Source organism: Mauremys reevesii, linkage group 1 (assembly GCF_016161935.1).
Source record: "Mauremys reevesii isolate NIE-2019 linkage group 1, ASM1616193v1, whole genome shotgun sequence".
In the NCBI taxonomy this organism is placed as follows: Eukaryota; Metazoa; Chordata; order Testudines; family Geoemydidae; genus Mauremys; species Mauremys reevesii.
Window position 1 is genome coordinate 275,772,712 of NC_052623.1, and position 24,595 is coordinate 275,797,306.

The window sequence follows — 24,595 nt, forward strand, 5'->3', positions numbered from 1 at the left end:
AATATAGTACTAAATGCTTTCACAATTTAAAGGGACATAGTTTGAAATTTAATCAATTAAAAATGAATTGAAAGTACTTTCAGGTACTGCATTGATTTTTGTAGTTTTACAATCATATTTTCTTACTTTAAAAAATGTCCCCCCCCCATATTGTTTTGTGAATAACAGGTAATCAACAGGGAAACTGACTGTAAAGGACAAATAATGAAGCTGACTATACACAAATTACTGTCAAATGCACAAAGTTAGCATGCTGAATAAATACAGAAAACATTTTTTTACTGATTTTTTGGTTATATAATCTTAGGAGTTATTTGTCAAAACAAGAAGTACATATAACAGGCAGAGTGTAATTTTTAAATTGACAGTATCTCTTTAAAGGAGGTTATTGACAACAACTAATCTCACACTAGTATAAATTAGGAGTAACTGAACTGAAGTCAACAAAATTATACTGGTGAAAAACTGGTGTATATGAAATCACAGTGTATCTCAATATATTCAGTAGAGAATTGCAAGTAACAGAACCTTATTACTGGAAGAAGAGATCTGACTGGAATTACAGAATAGTCATTAATCTTTAAGAATTGCCCTGCATGAAGTTCAAGATTGCTATAAGATGAACATATGCAAAATGATTTTTATAAATAAATATGTCATCAATATGTCACTTTCCACATACAAGGCATTTCTAGATCATTTGTGCCTGATAAATTAGCCACTTACATTGCAGGAATCTTTACATTCATATTATAATTTCACCTATCTTCAAACATTTTTGTTTGCCATTACGAACAATAACTTTACAATTGTGTTTTATTTGCAGCATCTGGCGAGGCCCAAATATAAACTGCACAGACAGTTCGGGTTACACTGCTTTACACCACGCAGCTTTAAATGGACACAAGTAAGTGCCATGTGCCCAATATTTATGACCATATTTCTCTGGGTAAACGTAAAGCTTGTAGCATAACACTGACTTCTTCTTTGAGTATTGTCCCCTTGGGTTTCATTTCAGGTGTTCCTGTACCCCTTGTGACTTTGATCATAAAATTTTGGTAGCAGTGCCCAGTGTTCCCTCTAATTTTTCCCACCCATGTGCAGAATGAATTTTGTTATGTGCACCAATATGGAGGTGATGTGTGACACATCACCTCCATATTGATGCACATAACAAAATTAATGTGGTGGGATGGGGCCAAGGGCTTCAGAGTGTGGGAGGGGGCTGAAGGCTGGGGCAGAGAGTTGGGGTGTGAGGGGGTGAGGGCTCTGGCTGGGCGTGTGGGTTCTGGGGTGGGGCCAGGGATGAGGGGCTCAGGGCTGGAAGGAGAGTTGGTGTGCAGGGGTGGGTTCTGGAGTAGGGCCAGGGATGAGGGGCAGTTCCGGGGTTTGGGGAGAGGCATCTCTCCCCACCGCAGCCATGAGCACCTGTGCAGCGCTTAATAAGCAGCTGCTTGGCCACGCAGCTTAGAGGAAACTTAGGCAGTGCTCGTTTGGTCTGCATCTGTACCCTAGTTATCCTCATGTCGAGTATATATAGGGCAGTGTCAGGCGAACTGCCCTCAGTTCCTTCTCAATAGCTTCAGCCTCACATGGAGCAACTTGCAGTGTGCACTTCTTTACAAGTCTGCTTTTAGAGCTAGTTTTTCCTATAATTTAGTAATTATATATTGACCTCCTTAGTTTTATTTTTTGTTAGTGTTTGAGGGGATTTTTTCCAAGATAACTTTAATCTCTGCCCCATGCCTGCCCTTGTTTGAAGTCACCCCTCCAACTCCCTGAGGGGTTTCTCTTTCTTTTTTTGAAGGAAATTATTTTCCTTCCTTGGGTTATGCCTGGATCCCAAGGTTTTAAGTATTGCCGAAGTTACCTGCAGTGGGTACTACAGCACCAGCCAAGGACCTTCTCAGATCCAGTGCAGTTAATGGAGAGCTTTCTAGAGGCCAAAGGGTTGCTAGTGGCAGAATTTCCCAGGGCCTTGACATCACACAGGTAGGACCTGAGAGAGACCTCGGAGGGCAACGTCAAATCAGTAACATGCACTCCAAGGGGTCCACCCCCAGGGAAGTCCTCCAAGATGGTCAGACTGACCACTAGGCCATGGGAAATCCAAGGGACAAGTTGTTTGGGCTTGGACATGAGACCATCAGTGAAACAACCAGTTATCTCAAGCAACTGAAATAGGATCTGCAGAAGGGGGGACTGGCCACTATTCCATGGCCGAGTTCACCCCAAGCTAGGAAAGATTCTGTCAGTGCCAGCCCCGTTAACTTAATAATCCTGTGGGCAGACAGGGTATATCAAGAGAGATGCCATCTTATGGAATGTGAATACATCCAGGACTGGACTGCAGAAACCCACCTATTGAAAAGGGTTCTCCCCAAGTTGATGGTGCCAGTGATGGTCCAGAGGAAGGGAGTTCAAGGACTCTTGGATTCCACCTGTAGCCAGACAGTGGTCAGTGGTCCAAGCCTCCTTAGTAGGAGATGGTGGCAGTCCTAAAAGTTTGATTCACCTATAGCGTATACATGGCAATGTGAATGCTTACCCCAACCAATGCTTACAACTGACCGCGGGGACACATACCAAGGTTATAATCGTAGCTCTGGCTGAGAAATTGGCCTACCCTATAATCATAGGCTTGGATTGGCCATTTTTTGGCAAGTTATTAACGAACAGGCCCACCGCGTGAACAGGGGTCCAGATTGGTCATTGCAGAATTAACCCCAAAGCCTGGTAATCCTTGGGAAGTTGGAAGACCCTAAGGAGGGCACATCACAAGCAACATGGTCATAAACCCTATAGGGAGGGAGGGAAGGAAGGAAGGAAGGAAGGGAGAGGTAATCAACTCCCAACAAACTTGCCCCCTGGATTTCCCATGGCTTAGGTCAGTCTGACCATCTTGGAGGACTTCCCTGGGGGTGGGAGTTTTGTGGAGGAACAGAGGAATGGCCCTATACTTAGAGAAAAGGAGGCATTAGCAATTAAGTGGGCCATGGATTCCCTCAGGTATTTCCTGCTGGGCAGTCCCTTCTCCTTAATCATTGATCATGTTCCTCTATGCTGGCTCCATACCATGAAAGATCTGAACCCGCATATAATATGGTGGTGTCTCATGTTACAGTCCAACGACATCAGAGTGCAACATCAGGTGGGAAAGGACAACACTAGAGTCAATTTTTTTTCTGTGTGAAATAGGAGATGGAGGTGACCTGCCTGGAGACTGTCCTTACAACTTGAGGAGTGGGATATGTGAGCTGGCATGCCTTCACCCTATTGAGGAGGAAGCTAACAAGCTCTTCAAAGAAGGAAGCCAATGAGCTCTTCTGGGTCCAGGCAGCACTAACCAGGCACACCTTCAGGGCTTGCTTGGCCTTAAAAATAGAGAAACCTGCCACAGAAAGGAGTGACAACTCAGGGAAGACTCAGAGACTGCTGGTTCTTCTTTGAGTGATCGTTCATGTCCATTCCATTGTAGGTGCGTGTGCTTGCCATATGCATTGGTGCTGCAACCCAAACCGTGGTCTGTGGGAACTCAAGGGGTCTCCACCCATCACAGGGACAAGTGTAAGACTTCCTAAAGACAGACGTTCTGCTCTGCCGACAGGACTCATTCAGTAACAGCCTTTAGACTTGTTAGAAGTATGGGGAGCTGTAGTGAGTACCCACAAGTGGTATCTGGCCGGGAGAAGAATGTCAGGCAGCACTGGAGGGGACAGACACAAAGGGTTTTTGCCAAAGGCCCAATGATGCCATTTCTCTAATATTACTATAGATCATATACATCTTACAGTCCATAAGTGCTCATTTTATTTCTAAATTAACAGACACAAGAGAAAATAATGCTAAGGTCAGTATTGTGAATCCTCCAAGTTTCACTCCTGGAGTTAGGTTCAGAATAGTCAATTACTGTCATTTATCTCCCTGGAATTAGCCAAAAGTAATTAATGTAGTCCACTAAACTTTGAAAAAACAGAAACATCAGGGGTCTTTTCCTATGATTTATTCCTACCTGACCAGGACAGTAATAGTGATGATGAAATGCTAAGGGAAATTAGAGAGGCTATCAAAATTAAGAACCCAATAATAGTGGGGGATTTCAATTATCCCCATATTGACTGGGAACATTTCACTTCAGGACGAAATGCAGAGATAAAATTTCTCGATACTTTAAATGACTGCTTCATGGAGCAGCTGGTACGGGAACCCACAAGGGGAGAGGCAACTCTTGATTTAATCCTGAGTGGAGCGCAGGAGCTGGTCCAAGAGGTAACTATAGCAGGACTGCTTGGAAATAGTGACCATAATACAATAGCATTCAACATCCCTGTGGTGGGAAGAACACCTCAACTGCCCAACACTGTGGCATTTAATTTCAAAAGGGGGAACTATACAAAAAATGAGGGGGTTAGTTAGACAAAAGTTAAAAGGTACAGTGACTAAAGTGAAATCCCTGCAAGTTGCATGGGCCCTTTTTAAAGACACCATAATAGAGGCCCAACTTCAATGTATACCCCAAATTAAGAAAAACAGTAAAAGAACTAAAAAAGAGCCACCGTGGCTTAACAACCATGTAAAAGAAGCAGTGAGAGATAAAAAGACTTCCTTTAAAAAGTGGAAGTCAAATCCTAGTGAGACAAATAGAAAGGAGCACAAACACTGCCAACTTAAGTGCAAGAGTGTAATAAGAAAAGCCAAAGAGGAGTTTGAAGAACGGCTAGCCAAAAAGTCCAAAGGTAATAACAAAATGTTTTTTAAGTACATCAGAAGCAGGAAGCCTGCTAAACAACCAGTGGGGCTCCTTGACGATGAAAATACAAAAGGAGCGCTTAAAGACAATAAAGTCATTGCGGAGAAACTAAATGGATTCTTTGCTTCAGTCTTCATGGCTGAGGATGTTAGGGAGATTCCCAAACCTGAGCTGGCTTTTGTAGGTGACAAATCTGAGGAACTGTCACAGATTGAAGTGTCACTAGAGGAGGTTTTGGAATTAATTGATAAACTCAACATTAACACACCGGGACCAGATGGCATTCACCCAAGAGTTCTGAAAGAACTCAAATGTGAAGTTGCGGAACTATTAACTAAGGTTTGTAACCTGTCCTTTAAATCAGCTTCGGTACCCAATGACTGGAAGTTAGCTAATGTAACGCCAATATTTAAAAAGGGCTCTAGAGGTGATCCCGGCAATTACAGACCGGTAAGTCTAACGTCGGTACCGGGCAAATTAGTCGAAACAATAGTTAAGAATAAAATTGTCAGACACATAGAAAAACATAAACTGTTGAGCAATAGTCAACATGGTTTCTGTAAAGGGAAATCGCGTCTTACTAATCTATTAGAGTTCTTTGAAGGGGTCAACAAACATGTGGACAAGGGGGATCCGGTGGACATAGTGTACTTAGATTTCCAGAAAGCCTTTGACAAGGTCCCTCACCAAAGGCTCTTACGTAAATTAATGGGATAAAAGGGAAGGTCCTTTCATGGATTGAGAACTGGTTAAAGGACAGGGAACAAAGGTTAGGAATTAATGGTAAATTCTCAGAATGGAGAGGGGTAACTAGTGGTGTTCCCCAAGGGTCAGTCCTAGGACCAATCCTATTCAATTTATTCATAAATGATCTGGAGAAAGGGGTAAACAGTGAGGTGGCAAAGTTTTCAGATGATACTAAACTACTCAAGATAGTTAAGACCAAAGCAGATTGTGAAGAACTTCAAAAAGATCTCACAAAAACTAAGATTTTGGCAACAAAATGGCAAATGAAATTTAATGTGGATAAATGTAAAGTAATGCACATTGGAAAAAATAACCCCAACTATACATACAACATGATGGGGGCTAATTTAGCTACAACGAGTCAGGAAAAAGATCTTGGAGTCATCGTGGATAGTTCTCTGAAGATGTCCACGCAGTGTGCAAAGGCGGTCAAAAAAGCAAACAGGATGTTAGGAATCATTAAAAAGGGGATAGAGAATAAGACTGAGAATGTATTATTGCCCTTATATAAATCCATGGTACGCCCACATCTCGAATACTGTGTACAGATGTGGTCTCCTCACCTCAAAAAAGATATTCTAGCACTAGAAAAGGTTCAGAAAAGGGCCACTAAAATGATTAGGGGGTTAGAGAGGGTCCCATACGAGGAAAGATTAAAGAGGCTAGGACTCTTCAGCTTGGAAAAGAGGAGACTAAAGGGGGATATGATAGAGGTATATAAAATCATGAGTGATGTTGAGAAAGTGGATAAGGAAAACTTATTTACTTATTCCCATAATACAAGAACTAGGGGTCACCAAATGAAATTAATAGGCAGCAGGTTTAAAACAAATAAAAGGAAGTTCTTCTTCATGCAGCGCACAGTCAACTTGTGGAACTCCTTACCTGAGGAGGTTGTGAAGGCTAGGACTATAACAATGTTTAAAAGGGGACTGGATAAATTCATGGTGGCTAAGTCCATAAATGGCTATTAGCTAGGATGGGTAAGAATGGTGTCCCTAGCCTCTGTTCGTCAGAGGATGGAGATGGATGGCAGGAGAGAGATCACTTGATCATTGCCTGTTAGGTTCACTCCCTCTGGGGCACTGGCATTGGCCACTGTCGGTAGACAGATACTGGGCTAGATGGACCTTTGGTCTGACCCGGTACGGCCGTTCTTATGTTCTTATGTTCTGTTCTTGTGCAACTGTGTATTCCCAGCTGTCAGAAGACCAAAGCTTAGCTTGCAAAAACTGCCCAGTTTTTTTAGTGTAGCTGTGACTATTTCAGAAAATTTGGGAATATTGAACACAAACCATCACTTTGCTACTTTAAAAAGTGAAAATCTTAGCAGAAGCATAAATGTTGATATGATATGCAGAAGCAGCCATAGATTTCAGGCTAATCATAATAACATATTAGCATTCTCCAACATAAGGAGGGTATGATGCCTCTTTAGGTCTATTTACATTATCTATTTAGTTAGTGTTTTCATATATTAAACCATTTTTTCTTTCAGAGGTTAGGATATTATTTTCAAACACAATCATTGTTAACCTAACTCTACTTCCATTGTAGTCAAAGGCTGGTTTAGACAGGATTTTTTAAAAATAGGATTACAGCAAAAATGGCTTGAATTTGAAACTTGAAAGTTGATATAGACATAAGGCACAATCCTATGGGGTATAAGTACCTCCTGACAGTTGCAGAGCATCCTCAACTCCGACTGACTTCAAAATCAATTCTGAGCATGCTCATTATAATTTGGTAAGAGTTAGGAATACCTAATGAAGACTTATTCTCCCCATGACCACTCTGAGAGATCACAATGCACATTTATGCTGCCCATTTTGACAGGCAAGAGGACAGCTGCTTCCTTGAGCAAAGGGATGAGCAAAGCAGGAGCGTCCGCTGGGAAAATTTATATGAGAGAAATTGTAAATATCACACTGGTACACACAGGTTTCAAAATTGTCCCAAAACACTGCCTGTCTTATCATCAGGGACAGAAAACAAAACAAGAGTGCATTTTTTCTGAAGATCCCGTGATTGGGTATCTACATATTTGTTACATTCAGTAGTTTTTTCCAAATATCTAGCTTTTACTATTTTTTCAAAAAAGGAAATATCTCTCTGTGTTGTAACAAAAGAGCTGTCACAATGTAAACCTGTTAAAAACAGTCTCCAGCCAAACAAAAAACAACCATCTGCAAGTGTGGAAATTAACTCTTCCCCCTTCCCATTCACCTCAATAATTTTTTTTGTAAATTTCACATGTAAATGAAAACAATTTACAGTAAAATTAAACAAAGAGAATGTCTTTTTTCCCTTTTAATTTTAAATAGCAAAATAAATGAAATGACAAAAGGTACATTAAAATGTTGGGGTTGCAAATTAAAATCACAAATAGTCAGAAAATTAAAAAAATAGCATTTTCTACAGCAACATTAATTGGCTGTATTGCAGATATATTGCATTGTCTGTTCCTGGTTAAGCTTGTAGGTTATAATAAATATATTCGTATTTACTATAAAATGTACAGGATGCACAATGGAGCTGAATCAACATTGTTACTGGAGTCTTAATTTTGACATTTTCTGATTGTTTGTGATTTTAAATACGTACCTTTAACATTGCTTTTATTCACATTGTGATTATTCACATTTATGTAGAACATTTCTCTTAAACTCCTTTAAAGCTATTTTTTAGCTTCAGTCCATGACCTCTGATTCTTGTGTTCTATCAAAACAGCTTTTATCCTATCAGTTTCATGGCATCCACAGTACATACTCTTCAAATGAGCTGTTAGAAAAGACATCCATTCTTTACATTTTTGATAGATGTCTGTAGTAAGTTAAGGTTACCTTGGCACTCTTTGAAAGAGTAGAAGATAACCAACCTTGAACATCAAAGTCTATTTTAGTAAAAGAAGAAATGTTGGCCAGGACATAGAGGTTATTTACCACCAAATGCGTAATATGCTATGTTAGACCTCACAATAACTGTCCTATCAGTAGCAAACTCAGTGCTTTGTAAAGTGCTGTGGGAGACCTAGAGCATGAAAAACGCCTTCAAATCAAATTCAGAACTATTCTAATTACACCCTTTTACCAGTTCATTCTATCATTTCTATCATTGTTCTATTCTGTACCTTTTATATCTCACCAATGATCTCTTTTTTACTGCCAGTGTTCATCATTGTGTACTGCAGCCTACTAGTAGTTTAATAAGTTATTCAGGGGATGATATAATACATTCCTTTAAGATGTTATTTATGGCCATCCAATATTTCTGTTGTACATCCTTATTTTCTATTTGAAATCGTTCTTGGTTATGTTTGTTATCACTCCCAGGTCTTTTTATTGCTCAGTGTTCAGTTAAAAGTATACTCTTTAGGTAACTTTTACCCCCCTAGACTTCATTAATTTGTATCTGCCGAAACTGCAACTTCTGAGCTATCCATGCTCATAAACACTATAGCTTTCCCTGAATTCTGATTTCATTGTTCTACATCATTTGCTGGTTCATCTGATTTGGAGAAAACAAAAGTATAAAATATGTATTTATTTACTACTACATCTTAGTTGTATTTTGATCAAAATATTTTGTTTATAGAATGAATATTGAACCTAATCCCAATTGCTGCAGTACTCCATTCATTATCTTCTATGTTTTTTAACTTTTTACTAGTACAGTATGCTACCCTTTAAACAGCGTATTATATTGTCTCAATCGAGTGGCTCTACTGTTGTCCTGAAGCACAACTCCTAGGTTAACTTGAGGCCACTTGAGGCCGTTCAAGACACACATTTTTGCTGGATGTCAAAGTGTTGGCCTCCTAAGAGCCCACATCATGCCAAACCTCTCAGTCATTTGCTTCCACCAGGAAGTAGTTGAAACACAGCAGTGATTGGACTTGTTTCTTGGGTCCACCCCTTTTGGATCAAAGTAGTAGTGGGGCTAACCTTGCTTCCTGTGGCCTTTTTTCACAGTTTGACCTTCTCAGTGGTAGGTAAACCCAGCATAAGACGTCATTCAAGACCCAAGTGCAACGGTCCATTGGACTCACAGCCTTTATTTGGCCTCCCTGTGCCAGATTTGTCATGTCTTCTTCTGAAGGCAGCAGTGCTCTTTCAGTGGCAAGATATGGGTGTATCTCAGTCACTGGTATGTTTTCTCCCTCTTTTGTCCAGTGTCTCCGACAGTATGCCATTGTTCTTATTGCAGTGTTTGGGACAGATTTAGGGACCACAGCTATTTCCTCAGGGTTTACATTTGCCTGTATTTTTAGTCAAGTCCGAAGTTCTTAATGTATTAAATAATGTTTTTTGCAGTCTGCTTTGAAAGTACTCCTAAGATTTTTGATACTGCCAGTTCTTAAAGACAGGGCCAGCTCAGGCTTTTTTGCCACCCCAAGCGGCGAAGGGGGAAAAAAAAAAGCATGATCGGTGGCACTTTGGCAGCAGCTCAACAGCTCCACTTCATTCCTCAGCAGCAATTCGGTGGCGGGTCCTTCGCTCTGAGAGGGACCGAGGGCCCTGCTGCCGAATTGCCGCCAAAGACCCGGATGTGCCGCCCCTTCCCGTTGGCCGCCCCAAGCACCTACTTCATTCGCTGGTGCCTGGAGCCAGCCCTGCTTAAAGAGCCAGTGTTTGCTTGCGAAGAACTGCCTCTACTAGCTTATGGGTGTAGTTAACTTATTAATTATTCAGGGCTGTCAGAAGATCATTCCATCCATGAGAAGACAAATTTACAGGTAGGACACAACTGATTTATTTTTTAGCATACTTGCTAACTGTAGCTTATACCTTACTATCATTTTTAAGCAGAACTTCCTATTGAAATCAATATGGAATTTTGCTTAAAAACCAGTGGCTTAATATAGCACCTTCTATTTAATCTTTTATTGTAAAGTATGGTAAATCCCTACAAATTACAATTTAAAAATGCTAACAGGAACCAGATATACATGAAAAAATAATAAAGTTGTTTTGTTCCTCATTCATCTTGGAAGATGGAGAGTAAGAAGCCAAAAATGAAAACAGGATTTCCAGGGAGATTAGTAAACACCCAAGTGTGGTATTGTTAGATGATCTCTTGCTATGGGACTCTGTGGAGGCAATGTCATGAAGAAGAAAAAGGGGTTACTTACCAAGAGTAACTCTCGTACTCTAAATAAACTGCCTTCCACACTGACCCTCCCTCTTGCACTGTGCTTCAGAGCTCAACTCATAGCAAGACTTCTGAAGCGGAAGAGGAACTAGGGAGTGGGATTCTTATGCCTTCATTCTGTGGAATGTAAGTCTGAAGGGACATGCATGTGATCTCTTACTGCCAGCTACTGTTTTAAAAGGTTGAGTAACTATGTAGGCTCATGTGTCTTACAGTGTGTCTCTGTGGAGGCAATGCATTAAAAGAACCAGCATTACTGTCAGTGAGTAACCTCTTTATTCAGTCAATAAAATAAAGAAGAAACATGAAATTCAGCATTTTGTTCTATGTTTTGCAATCTGTATTCAGTTCTTAGGCAAATTAATTTCAGTAGGTTTGCATGAATGACTGTGGGATTTGGCTCATCTGTTATTAAGAATAAACATTTTGACAATGTGTACAAACTTTATAAAACAAGCTGTCCTCTCAATTTTTAGCTTTTTTCCTTCCTTCCCCCCTGTTTTCCAGGGATATAGTTCTCAAATTACTTCAGTATGAAGCATCAACTAATGTGGCAGATAACAAAGGTTATTTTCCTATACACTTGGCTGCTTGGAAAGGAGATGTAGATATTGTGAAGATTCTCATCCATCATGGGCCATCACACTCCAGAGTGAATGAACAGGTGAAGTGATTAAAAATCTTTGTTTATGTCATCAGAAAATAAAAGTAAGTATTGTTTAGGTTTGACAGAGTTATAGCCAGATTCAGCAAAATATGTCTGTTTTCCATGCAATTTAATGCTCTAGAAACTTATTTTGGGTTTGGTAAAGTCTTCCATGTTGCATGTGCAGAATATATTTTCTGCTGAATTGGGCATAGGCACTAAAGAAACTATATTTAAGGAAGATTGAGACATTGCTATTTGTTTCTTGAGTCCTTTTGAAGGCAAAACTTAAGCTTTCACAGTACCCTGATTGTACAATCAAGTACAATAAGCAACATACTCACTTGTAACATATTCACTTCCTTAAAAACTTTTATGCAGTAAATTACAATATTTTCCTATCTATTTGGAATGTAACATAAGACAAATTTATTGTGCATACATATACTACAAAGAAATATGGTATGTGTATATATATGTGAGTAACGGGCTAAATGATCCATCCCTTCAGGTGCATGGCAAATACTGGCAAAAAAGATATAGTAGGTAGAGGGGGCAGGGTCTATTCAACAGGCTGTTAACTGGTGATATAGCTGCTGCAAAACCCTCTGTGACTGTTACGCATGTTTCATAATAGTTGCACTTGTGGGATTTGTGGCCAGACAGCAGCCAATCCTTGAGCAGAAACCATATCAACTGACCCCCAGGCTCAGGTATTTTTCTAATCCCACCAGAGCTGTAAATTAGTCTGTCTAATGGCACTACCTGGCCAGGAAACCTCTCAGTGCCTTGCAGTATAACAGATTCTCAAGACTCCCAGCCTGCTCTGGAGATGGTTCCTGTTCCTGCCCCAGCCTTGCCTAGGCCCCATTCCAGCCTTGTCCATGGGCTGTTCTGATCGTGCTCCAGATCTGTTATATACACACTTCAGCTTGCATCTGCCTCCTCACCCCCAGACCCTTGGACTCTGACCATCCATCTTTGACTTTTGGCATGTAGCTGGACTTCAGCTACAATACTTATTTGGCTTTGTCTACGGACTCTGATTTCAGTTTTGACCCCAGCCTGTGTCAGGACCCTGGTGCCAGCACTGCCCTTATCCCAGTTCGGACCCCTATGTCTGGCTTCATCCACAAGGCCTGACTATCTGGAACCAGCACCTGACAAGGACAAGACCAGTTGAGTTACGGGATTAGCACACTGTCAATGTGATGCACTCTTCTGCAGTGTGAGTGCTGCTTCTATGAAAGAAAGAAGCAAGGAAATCTCTACGGCTAAACCTGGCCACCATCTTGAAGAGACTTCTCAGGCTTCCTTACAGTTTCTGGGTTCTTTGTCAGCACACTTTGAGAAGTAGGGCTGGTTGGAGAAGATGTTGATTTTTTTCATGAAAAATTTAGAAAGAAATGGAAACTTTTCATTTCATTAGAAATTTTTTTTTCATTTTTAAGAAAAACATTCAAAATGAACTAAATGAAAATATTCATTTTGCTTCAAACTGAAAAATTGTATTTTGTGGGGGAGAGGGAGTTCCCACCTTTTCAGAATTAAATAAAAATTGCATTTAATTTGTTATTAATTTTTTTAATTACAAAAATCAAACCAAATGAAAATTTTTCATGACAAACATTTTGACCAGCTGTACTCTAAATCTGAAGAAAAAGGACATTTTCTGCTTCCTGAGGTAATGATTTTCCAGGAGCTGCTGCCAGTGCACAAAGGAAAAATGAACAGCTGCTGGCCTTACTGAGGCTGTGCAGGTTCCTGCCAAAGGGCAAACCATCCGTGTTAGCCTGCACAAAGGCAAGAAAAACTCACTTGCTAGAGAAGTGGCCCTCTCTGAAAGAACAGATGAGTCAGAAGATGAGGTAAGGGTTGTCAGCCCCTTTCAGTCTATGTCCCTACCCCCAGCAATCATTAGGCGAAGTAATAAATGCTTCATGAAGGCTTATGCTTTTTAAAAATTCTTTTTTTCTATCCTCCAGAGAAAAATCCTAAGAGTCTGGCTAAGACCTTCCTTGGAAACTTCCGTAACTTTGTTCAGACAATTATTTGCCTCAGCCCCTAAGACTAAATTCATAAGTATAAGTGCCCAGGCTTTGGCACTCCCTAAGTCTTGTTGTTTTGTTGTGTCAGATTGAGCCTGAGGTGCATCCTGCTGATTTAGCAAGGACTCTCAAATGAAGACTGGGAAAATGGTCTGAGGACTGTCTGAACCTATGAGACTTGGAAGGCCAGAGCAGAAACTGGATCCTTCAGAGACACCCTTTTCCTGGGGGTGGAAAAGCAAGAAGAAGCTTGCTCTGTGCCTGAAATTTTATGTAGACAGCATTTATCTTAATGGATGACAAACAAGATTGTTCAGAAGATGTAACTGTCACAATGCCTGGAGTGGCTCACAGCTAAGAATGCCAAACGCAGGACCGACTGTCAGAAAATAGGGCAGACACCCCAAAGTGGTGGTATATTCTATCATTAGATTTCACCAAGCCAGTAACAAAAGTGTACTCCTGCATCACTATATTAGTTTTACCCTGGAGTCACAGACAGTCCCCTTAAGCATTCCAGCCCCCTTTTACCACCCAGACAAACTGGACTTTATTCTGAAAGGTTATTAAAACCAAATTCACCATGCATTAGGTTACTTCCAGCCCCAGAGGGCCAGTCACTTACCTGCAGGTCAAGGTATACTTCAGATCTCAACAAAGACAATGCTGTAGCCAATCCTTAGTAACTAAACCATAGATTTATTAACTAAGAAAAAAGAGAGAGTTATTGAGAGGTTAACGCAGATAAAACTACATTACAGTGGAATCAGAGTTGTAGTCCAAATGATACAGAGATGTAGTGTCTGCTTGCTTTCCATAAGTTCCTCAAGGTTTCCCAAAATAATTTTGGGGTCCTCTAGCCAATCGCATAAGATTCCCCCTGTCAGAACCCAAGCAGTCCAGAGATGAACAATCTCTCCCAGGATCCAGTATTTTATGGATCTTGATCACAGCAAGACAAGCTGAAAACAGTTTGACAGGTGTTCCCAGCATAGCATAGCATGTGTCCATAGATTTCCTATTGTGGGACACTCAATGACCTACTCTTTGACACTAACCTTCTACTTCCCATGCATATACATGTAATCCAGTTACACAGATTTACATAAGGTAATTGCCAGCCATTCATTATAATAGAGATAGATAAGTGAAAACAATACAGTTTCATGCAGAATATACACATCTTTGATCTTAAGGTTAATTAAGTACAGGATACAGACAGATGAAAACAATACAATCATCAATACATTTTCCTTGATTTCTTATCAAGATCAGGGAATGGGTTTATGCCTACCAATTCATTTAACATCTCTTTGATATCCACTCACAAGTGAATGGGTACAATTAACACTTCTTTGGGGTTGTGACCTGGGCCAGCTAGCTATCAGCACCACAGTAGCTCCCTCAGGAATTTAATTTTTAATTTTTAAAAAAAATAAAATAAAAAAAATAAAGTAGCTCCCTCAGGAATTTACAGGTTATTTGACCTGTCAAGTGGATTTTATAATCCTGCACTGGTCAAAGATAGATGATTTAATCTTGGATTCCAATGTCTCCTTCAAGGATTCCTTAGATAGAATGGTGGTGGAAGTTACCAGAGATATTTTTTTTTATCAAAATCCCATTCACTTCTTGGCTCCTAAAGATTCTTCCTATGTATTCAGATCTTCTATCTACTAGTTGTCTAAAATCAAGCGGAATCTAGAATTTTGTGCCACTAACCCTAAAAATGATGGGAAATCTCTCAAAGATTTTGCTTGCAATTAATAATTTAAATGAAATCAAACACCCTGCTCTCCTTCTGACAGCTAACACATTAAGTTTGTTCCTGATGGCATAGGTGGGGAGACCTTTCCTTCTGGAATCATGGTCCTCAAAGCATCCACTTTTGGGGTAAAATATTTTATCCTCTCGGAAAACAAGGTTTCCCTCCCATGTTATAAAACTCAAACCTTCTGGATTTTACACTAAGGGTTACTACTTTTCCATCCCTGAACAAGTGACTTATCCAGTATTAATATCTTGTCCCTTAGTGCAGTAAATGACATGGTGGATGATGGGACAGTGAGCACTTCCCGTCTAGTATTCTGAAACATTCACTTATTGAGATTCCCGTTTGGTCCTTAGTTTCTCCCTCTTGTACTAGAGAAACTAGGTAAACCATCACTTTAAGCCATTCAGTGCAACAGACCAACATCTTTTTACCTTGGAAGTGGTGTTTCTAGTGCCATTTAAATAAACATATTATGTGCATTATTATAGTGCCTCTGGACCCTGATCAGGATTTTGCTAGACACTAAGAAGACACAGTCCAGACCAACAAATCTTACGAACTAATTAGAAACAACTTCAGCTATGAAGGTTGTGGAAACTGTGGCCTTATCTTGCCATCCACCATAGTTAACTTTTCACAGGGATAAGGTATTAGTTAACACTTACTCCTGTTTTCTTCCCTCAGTTTTATCCCCTTTTCATTTGACATTTCCTTCCCAAATTTCTGACTCTGTCTCCAGGCAAAGATAAAATGTGGCACAACTAAGATTTGAGAAGCAGCCTTAATTTTTACTTAACCAGGAATGAATACTTCCATAGTGTGGACTGACTGTTTGATCTTTTACTAGCTGTCTAAAGAGGGAGAGACGGTGTAAAGCTATGTCATAGCCAGCTGGAACAGATACGGTTTTCAAGAAGCCTGTGCAGCAGCTGAGACGCCAGATCAGAATTTGGGCCCATTCCACTTGGGTTATTGCCATCTCCTGCACAGAAAGAGGAGAAATGATAGTTGATGAGCTGTGCAAAGCAGCAACTAGGCATTCTCTCTATACCTTTACTAAGCACTAACGGCATTTTATCACATCAGTCAGAGTGCTTTCAGGATGGAATGGGAATGGAAACTCAGTCTTCCTATTCTATTCTATCCTCCCCTTTCCCTGTGCCCTCTGCTCAGATTAATTTTAGGTGTTCTGGCTGGCCCTCCCCCAGGGTTTGTGGTATGCTGCTATATGGAACCCATGTGTGTGTTGTTGACTACAGAGAAATGAATTTTAAATCCATTTAGCTGATTGTTTTTGTGTGTGTGTAGTTTGTGCCATCACAGAGGCCCTCCCTAAGGAATATTTATTGCAGCAGAACTCACTATTAGCAAGAGTAGGCTAACAACTTTTCTTTCAGATTGAGAGGAATCAAACTGGAGGGGAATGAGGGGCCTAGAGAGTTCAAAAAATCCTGTAATTTAGTTGTTTGTTATTTTGTCTACGCCTAACAATCATGGGAATCCCATGCTGTCTTGGCCAAATCACATACAGCTAATTTATAGGTAAGTGGGATTCAAATCATTATTAGGCCTCACAAACTAATGCTCAAACATATGAAATGAGATTAAATATAATTATGGTGCAAATGAAAGGTAATAACAAAATAAGAATACTTAGGCTTGTGGAGGAAAAATAAGATTTTGAAAAACAAAATACCAAGTGGGATACATGATATCTGTTTAGAAATTCTTGATGGGAGTAACAAGGAGAGAGACCAATTTTTAATGTGGTACAAAGGGATGTAATTAGAAGTAATCAGATGAAAATAAGAAAAAAAATCATGGTGCGATCTGTTAACAGTCCCCCAAGGAAAGAAGTGGAAGCACTATAGTTTGACAGGTTTTAAAACTGATTGGAAGGAGCACTAGATAATATATTGTAGGGACCAGGCCCTCATTGGCAGTGGATTAGACTTGACAACCATATACTGTAGATCTTTTCCGACTCAAATATCTATGAGTCTATGGATTTATATGGCAAATTGCCATATTATTTAATGTTCCATGCAGCATTAAGTCTTCCATGCAGCTTCATCTTCCCTTGGAGGGAGAAGTAAGGCACAATCACAGGCAGGTAGCCAATGGCAGTGTGGCAAGGCAACTGACCTGGCTATGCTGTCAGAAAGGTAGGGGTCTGAGTGAAGCACAGAGGATGGTATTCCACATAAATGCCTCAAGATCTGTGGAGTTGAATATATAATTTCCCACACATCCTCAGACTCTTCCTTGTTTTATAGCCATGCTCTCTGCCACTTCTTGGCCATCACATATCTCACCCACCCACCCAAAATCAGTTTTTTGCATGGCTTACATTAATATTTTCTCTTTTGTGGGTTTTTCTGCACAAAGGATAATTTTGCCCATGATTAAAAATTATTTACATTACTTTTGTAACATACCCTTCTTTGTCACATAGTTTATTGCAATGTTATGTAAAATAAATATTTTTGAAAAGAAAACTATTAAAGAGCAGAGCAAGAATCAAAGATGTACAGCAAATGAGAGCAGCATGTCCTACATAATAATATTACATACACAAAACATATCAATTAATAGATTTCAAATATGGTATTGTAAGTAAGCAGAAGTATTTGCTACAGATTTAAAATATAATCTGCTAATATTATAGAATCATATCCAGCATTTTAAGCTCTGAATGCCCCCTACTGTTCCAGTTATATAAAACTATGTCTTAAAACCAGTAAGGAGGCCAACAATTGCATGACAACCGTGGGGGAGAGGGAAATGTAGACTGACAACTCTCCAAAATAAACATAGATCAAATACTGTAGGGCAAATAATATATGATTAAGATTAGTGAAGGCATTATTTACATAGATATATTTTAGCTAATGTGAAAGGTATGTAGATTGAGTTACAAAATGTAAGAGGGTTGATATTGAAAAACGGAAAAATGTTTAAACCAAACTGATGTGGAATGCTGAAAATGTTTAAACTATAATTTGGCTGTAGACTGATTGACAAATGAGAGATCTGGATTCATTAATAAATTAATGCATCATATATCATTTAAAACTATAGGTACTATAAAATATATAATTGTCAGTATATGTTCAGGCTAATACTTTCATCAATATAGTTCCATCTATTCAAGCATTTCTTGTGGCGATTATAATTCCTCATCAAAATATATACATCTATTCAGAAGCCAAAATATATTTTTTAAAAAGTTAACATGCACCAAAGGACAGCCACCAGATGGCTCAATATGCAAATGTGAGTAGTGCAAGAAAAGCGTGAAAACATAATCAGGTATAAAAAATGAAAGATATGGAGGATGACTACCTGGTTCAAAATTGTGATCTTTCTACATTTATTGACAAAATATGAATATTAACACATTTAAAGAAATGATTTGGACACTGATGATGTTTCTAGGTAATTTTCCTCTCTACAGTCTGTAACTCTCTCTGCCCTTTTCTCTGCATCTGACACAGAGTTTTCCAGAACTTTATGCATTTAATTTAGAACAGCATGCTTCAGTGCATCAGATTGTGTTTTTCATTACAAAAGTAATCTTGTTTTATATTTCTGTAGTGCCTCTAGTACCTGTTCAGAAATTTGCTCTAAAGTGAGGAAAAGGAGTGCTGGATGTCCTTATTGCTGTAAAACATGTTAATAATTAACTTTTGATACATTTATTGAGGCCCCTGAATCATCAGAATGAGGTATAGGTATTACATGTTCTTATTGATGTCACTTCAGTGACTTCAGTGGGTGCAAGGATCAAGCCCAAAATAGGCTAAGAAAATGTCTTTTTTTGTATTCTGTATTCAGTAAAAAAAATTCTATTCTTCCCTCCACCCTCCATTTTTAAATGAGGATGTGGGTTGTCTTCTCCAAAGCATGACCTCTGCTGCATTCAGGGTATGCATAAAGCAACTTGAACGGCACTTACAAGAGCTAAGTGTCATTGATTAAAAAAGTTTGGTACCTTAATATGAGATAGTTGCTGCCCTAAAGGAGAGAAGTGAAGAGAAACAAAATATCTTGCAACAAGAAGAGTAAATGGCCCTTGGCTCTTAATTAAATGATTATTTAAACGTATTTATCTTCTTGCAACTGGCATTTGTAGCATCTGGTAGATTATTCTGGAATTTTACTACATTTCTGTTGCAAACATACTTAATCTACAGATACTTAGTTTTCTTAAATGTCCTTGTGCTGGTTTGTTTGATCTTCTGATCTAGCTAACCACTGGACTTAGGTTTTCTTACTGGGAACTATCCAAGGCTAGTTTATGTGAAAACAACCTTTCACCATTCTCTCATGATCTCTAGAGAGCCCAAATCATCCCTTTTCCACCCCCCGATTTTGTTCTCCAGAAAACTATGATAAGTTAATGGAAGCCACATATATGCATCCAAGAGCAGAGAATAGTTGTGGAAATGCAGACATTTTCTTGATTGAAGGTTAACATTATTCTCATCTCTGTATTTAAATCACCCAGTGGTTGATCTGTCATAAAATATTTGTAGTTTTCTGGGCAGACCAGGCCTTAGCAGGTAATGGAACCCTATTCCTCGACAAAGCGAGATAGTCAGCAGAAAGTTCAAACAGCTATGGAAGCCCCTAAATAAACAAATTGAAAGAAGCACACAAATCTTTGTAAAAATGCAGACCTCATATTAGAGAGCTCAAATAAGCAAGCTCTCAAGGTCCCACTTTCACAACTCTTTACATTTGCTCTAGGCTGGAATAGTTCGGTGAATGAGAGTTACTGGAGGAGTGAGGAGAAGATTGGGTCTTTAGTTTGTCTTAAAATACTCTGGATTTTTAATTAAAAAAATACTTGACTGTATTGGGCATGGGGTGAGTTCTGATTTCTGTTTGTTTTTGGATGTAGGCAGGCTGTTTGTGTGGAAATATATGGGCTCTTCCTTAGTTTACTGGTCCATTTCTGAAGCAAGGAAAGAAGAAGGGCAGGTGTCTTTCTAAACTTACTGTAAAACAAAGTCTGCACACCAAAAGAGTCAAAAACAAATACCTTCCTATGCCATGGCTTTAACAAAGAAATTAACATCAAGCTCAAGAGTTCTCTCCAGTCATAGCTGCCCTTAGGGTTCCTACTACAGGATTAATCAGCCATTACCCCCTTTTAGAAAGACACTCCCAACTCCATTATAACCAGATAGAGTAACAAGCCCTTTGCCTGAGTGACTCAGAAGAACCTGCTTAACTTTTTCCAGCAGGATCAACACTTGATAACAGGGTGGAGTGCTCCAAGCAAGCACTGTCAGCCTGTTATATGGCAGGAGGTAAATGTGGTCCATTTAGGATCACCCATTTATCTGTCTAGTATGTGTACCAACTCATGCTTTTGATGTCTCTAAATCCTTGTTGTCACGTCCGTCAGTGGTTCACAGCCATGTTAGATTTTTACTTACCATTCCTATGGTAAACATGACGGGTCTCTGGGGCAGGAAGTTTGTAAGGATCCCAATTGCAAAGTTCCTTCCCATTATTTCACTGGAGAGCAAGGTTTGTCCCACCCTGCCTGGTGGCTCTCAACAGTTTGGCACGTGTCATAGAAGGTCAGGGCTGTTTGTGTGGATACCCAGTGCTGCTTCACTGGCTCTAGTTCCTGGTCGCCCGTCCCCCCCTTCAACCACATCCCGGCAAGGCTGTTCTCAAGATCCTCAGGAGGGGGCTCAGTGGAAAATATAATACAGACCCAGGCTATATTATTTTTTCCACCTGAACTCCATGGGGCTGGAAATGGTAATCCCCCTTCCCTCTGACCTGCCCCGTTTCTCTTCCAGCCAATCCAGTCTCTACATCCTCCCCAATATCACCTTGCAGAGTGCATTCTGTGGCTTCCAAATGGCAGGGGATGACCACCCCCAGCCTTTTTCTTCAATGCACAGATCTGGTGGGATGATTCAATCCTTGGTGATGAGCATGCCATTGCCAGTATGTTTTCAAATACAGTCCACACCTTATGTAGAGTCCAAACTCCTTCCTTTATGGGAGTTGATTTTATTAACAAAGAAATGAACACAAATACATTAAGTTCAGCTCAGATCTTATTTCCAGGATGGGCAGACAAGTTGGGTGGAACTACTCTATACAAATCCTGTCTTCTCTCTCTAGAGAACCTCTCCCACCCCTCCTACATTCAGAGTATTCTGACTCTATAAGAACCCACTTAATGTTCCCCACTAGCATCACTACTTGTTTGCAGGATAGAGTATTTCAGGGAAATACTGAAGTCTGTCAAATTAGATAGATAAATATTGTACAGGGTTCCAAAACAGGTTGGAACACTCTCTTTAAAATTTAATTATTCTGTCTCTCATTCATGAATGACTCCATCCATTGATATTTTTTAGGGGAAAATGGGGGGGTTATTTTGTATTATTAAGGTTAATTAAAGGTATAACAGTATATACATTACCTGTTCTGTCAGCAGATATATATTGTTTAATTAATATCAGATCTTTTCCAAATTGGATCTATTTCTAGTTCAGAAATGCCCATTTTTTTAATTTCAAAATCAGTTTGTTTTATCTTTAATCCAAGTATAATTTTACTTTTGCCAGTGGGCACATGGGTTGTTATGCAAAAAATGAAGAACAATATTTTTCAGAGAACTGTGGTTTACAGAAGCTTTTATTTAAAACTAGTGTTTTAAAATCTATTTTTCTTTAAATATGTTCTCATATAACAATTCAGGTCAGGTATTCATTATGCAAAAGGAGTTAATTTTCATCCCATCCTACATTATTAGGATTTTGGACTAACTGGTATCATTAGATACCTATATGTTTGCAGCTGAACACATTTTGTTTGAATCATCCTTAGGAAAATATAAATAGCCAGATCATTAGGGATGTGTGAACTGTAGATGATTTAATTAAAATGGAATTGAATTGTTTTCAGACAAATATATCAAAATATTGACATGAGATTCCAGATTCTTTTATATATCATCCATGAATGACTAAAAAAGTTATAACCCTTCAGATTAAATATTCAATTGTATATTTGATGGGTAGCTATATCTGATTTATAGTTTTATGTTAAACTTCTGAACCTTTATAAAATTTCTAGGGCCCACATTTTTAATATTATCCATACAAAATGTGCATGCAACTACACATCTAATTTCTATGTGAAACTACTTCCATTGAATATGCAAATAAGGGAATTGCATGCACAATGTATCATGATTGGCTATTTTATTGCAATTATCTGAAGTGCATACATAATTGCAGTAAGTGTGCGTGAAAATTAGGCTCCAATTCCCTGTTTATTTTAGTGCAGTTTTGTTCACAACGTTTTGAAAATTTAGGCCTGTATGAATAACTCATGCTTGTGGTTTGGAGTATGGTATTGGGGACAAACTGTTTACAAAGGTTTTCTTAACCAAGACTTGTATCACTAAAGATGCACAGGGAGTCATTAGAGCATACAAAGGATCTCGAAAATCTCAACCATTGTAGTTTGTCCACAAGACAGGAAGAGTACAGTCAAAGAGGATATTGCTTATTCTCTATATTGGTTAGGAGGTTGACCCAAGAAGGTATTTGATCCAAACTGGTTGTGGAAGACGAGTCCCCCAGTTATCAGCTCACTTTAGCATGCAGGTTCCACCTAGCTTGCACACCAGATACCTGCTTGGGGTAAAAATAAACAAAAGGTTTGTTTAATAGACAAACCACACATTCAAAGATGAAATAGTAAGGGAGAGCTAACATACAAGTTGCACAGTAAATAAGCAGAAAGACGCAGCCTCAGGCTTTGCACTTCTGTCTTAGATAAAATCCCTTTTCTAATATAAGTTGCCTATTGCCTTTGCACATTTTGCCAACCTACCCCCTAACTGTAGGGGAGAATCTGGTGTTTCACAGACAGTTTTTGGATAAAAGCTTCAGTTTCTATTCTCCTTTTTGAAAGGCTTCTTCCCCACCTGCCCTTCCCCGCCGCCCCCCCACCGTCTCCTGGCATGATGACTCATGGTTATTCAGATTGGGGAGAATTCCCAGTTGTCTCAATAACTTTCCATTAACTCTAATGGCCCATCATTTGTCTTTTCTTGGATGGTACAATGATAGGGGCTTGGAGCTAGTCCTGTCTGGTTGAGAAGGCTGCCCCTCCCTGCCTAGCAACCCACCACCCTGCTGTGAGATGGTGGTGAAGCTGCACTACAAATTATGAGAATGGTTTTCTGTAAACACAAACACATAAATCATAACCACAGTCTGTATACAAATTTCATAATAACCATTACATTTAGAACATTAAATACTTTCATAAAAGATCTTACTCCACATATTTTTATAGCACAATAACATTATATACAATCAGTTGATTCAGCAGCTTATTCTTTTGGGTTCAAACCCCCGTTCTCCCCTGGGGGTATCTGGACTCTGATTATCACACAAAGATCTTGCCACAAAGGTTTATAGTTGTCTTTAGCAGCAATATTTATAGTGAGATGCTAAATGATTAAAATGTTATTTAAACAATTTTCATTTTCCAAGTTTTCTCTGTATTTCTCTACTATCTTAATAAACGTTGGTTTTATTTCAAATGACCCATTGTGGCAGGGCAGACTATTAAGTTAGTGTGCTGTTAGAACATTTCCGAGCAAAAGATCTTGAACTGTAATTTCAGAGGAAGCTGGGTCAAGAGAGAGATAACATGTCTTAGCAGATGGTCAGGGCAACAGGCACTGAAATTCCTTCCACTAGCAGTGTGGTAAGGAAGATAGCTGGGGCCAATGTGGGCAGAGCTGAATTGCTGGAGGGTCACCAGGCTTGGTTAGAGACGTTCTTACTAAATTAGGAACACTCTAGTAGATTTGTCTCCCTGTGTTTAAATTGAACCATATTTCAAACCTTTTATTTACAATGGGTTAGTAAAGGCAGAGTTAGCATTCTGTGTTGTTGAACATGAACGTCTTAAGATTTTCTTTTTTAACAGAACAATGAAAATGAAACGGCTTTGCACTGTGCAGCTCAATATGGACATTCAGAAGTAGTTGCTGTTTTACTGGAAGAACTAACAGACCCTACAATAAGAAACAATAAATTAGAAACTCCTTTGGATCTCGCAGCACTATATGGGCGTCTGCAGGTAGTGAAGATGATCATCAATGCATATCCAAACCTGATGAGCTGCAATACTAGGAAACACACACCTTTGCATCTTGCTGCACGTAACGGCCACAAAGCTGTTGTACAGGTGCTACTAGAGGCTGGAATGGATGTCAGCTGCCAAGTTAGTGTCCTATTTTCTGCCAGTCTTTATATATAAATGAAGCTCCCAGTCATTTCTGTTTTAAAATACATTTATGTGGCATTTTTAAAAGAAATCATGAAATTCTGCAAGGTCATGTATAAAATAGACTAATATTTGCAATTTATGGCATGTACTTACTGGATAGTATAGCCCTGATTCAAGAAATTGTCCCT

General features: G+C 39.3%; 1 protein-coding gene across 6 annotated transcripts in view; it reads left to right on the top strand.

Annotated features, from left to right (window-relative positions):
- Positions 1–24,595, top strand: part of ANKS1B (ankyrin repeat and sterile alpha motif domain containing 1B) — a 753,186-nt gene that overhangs the window by 100,831 nt on the left and 627,760 nt on the right. For all 6 annotated transcript variants that reach the window (XM_039494857.1, XM_039494866.1, XM_039494872.1 and 3 more), the window contains exons 2-4: positions 827–907; positions 11,156–11,312; positions 24,105–24,401. In XM_039494857.1, the coding sequence (XP_039350791.1) occupies positions 827–907; positions 11,156–11,312; positions 24,105–24,401 (535 nt within the window). The remainder of the gene's footprint in view (positions 1–826; positions 908–11,155; positions 11,313–24,104; positions 24,402–24,595) is intronic.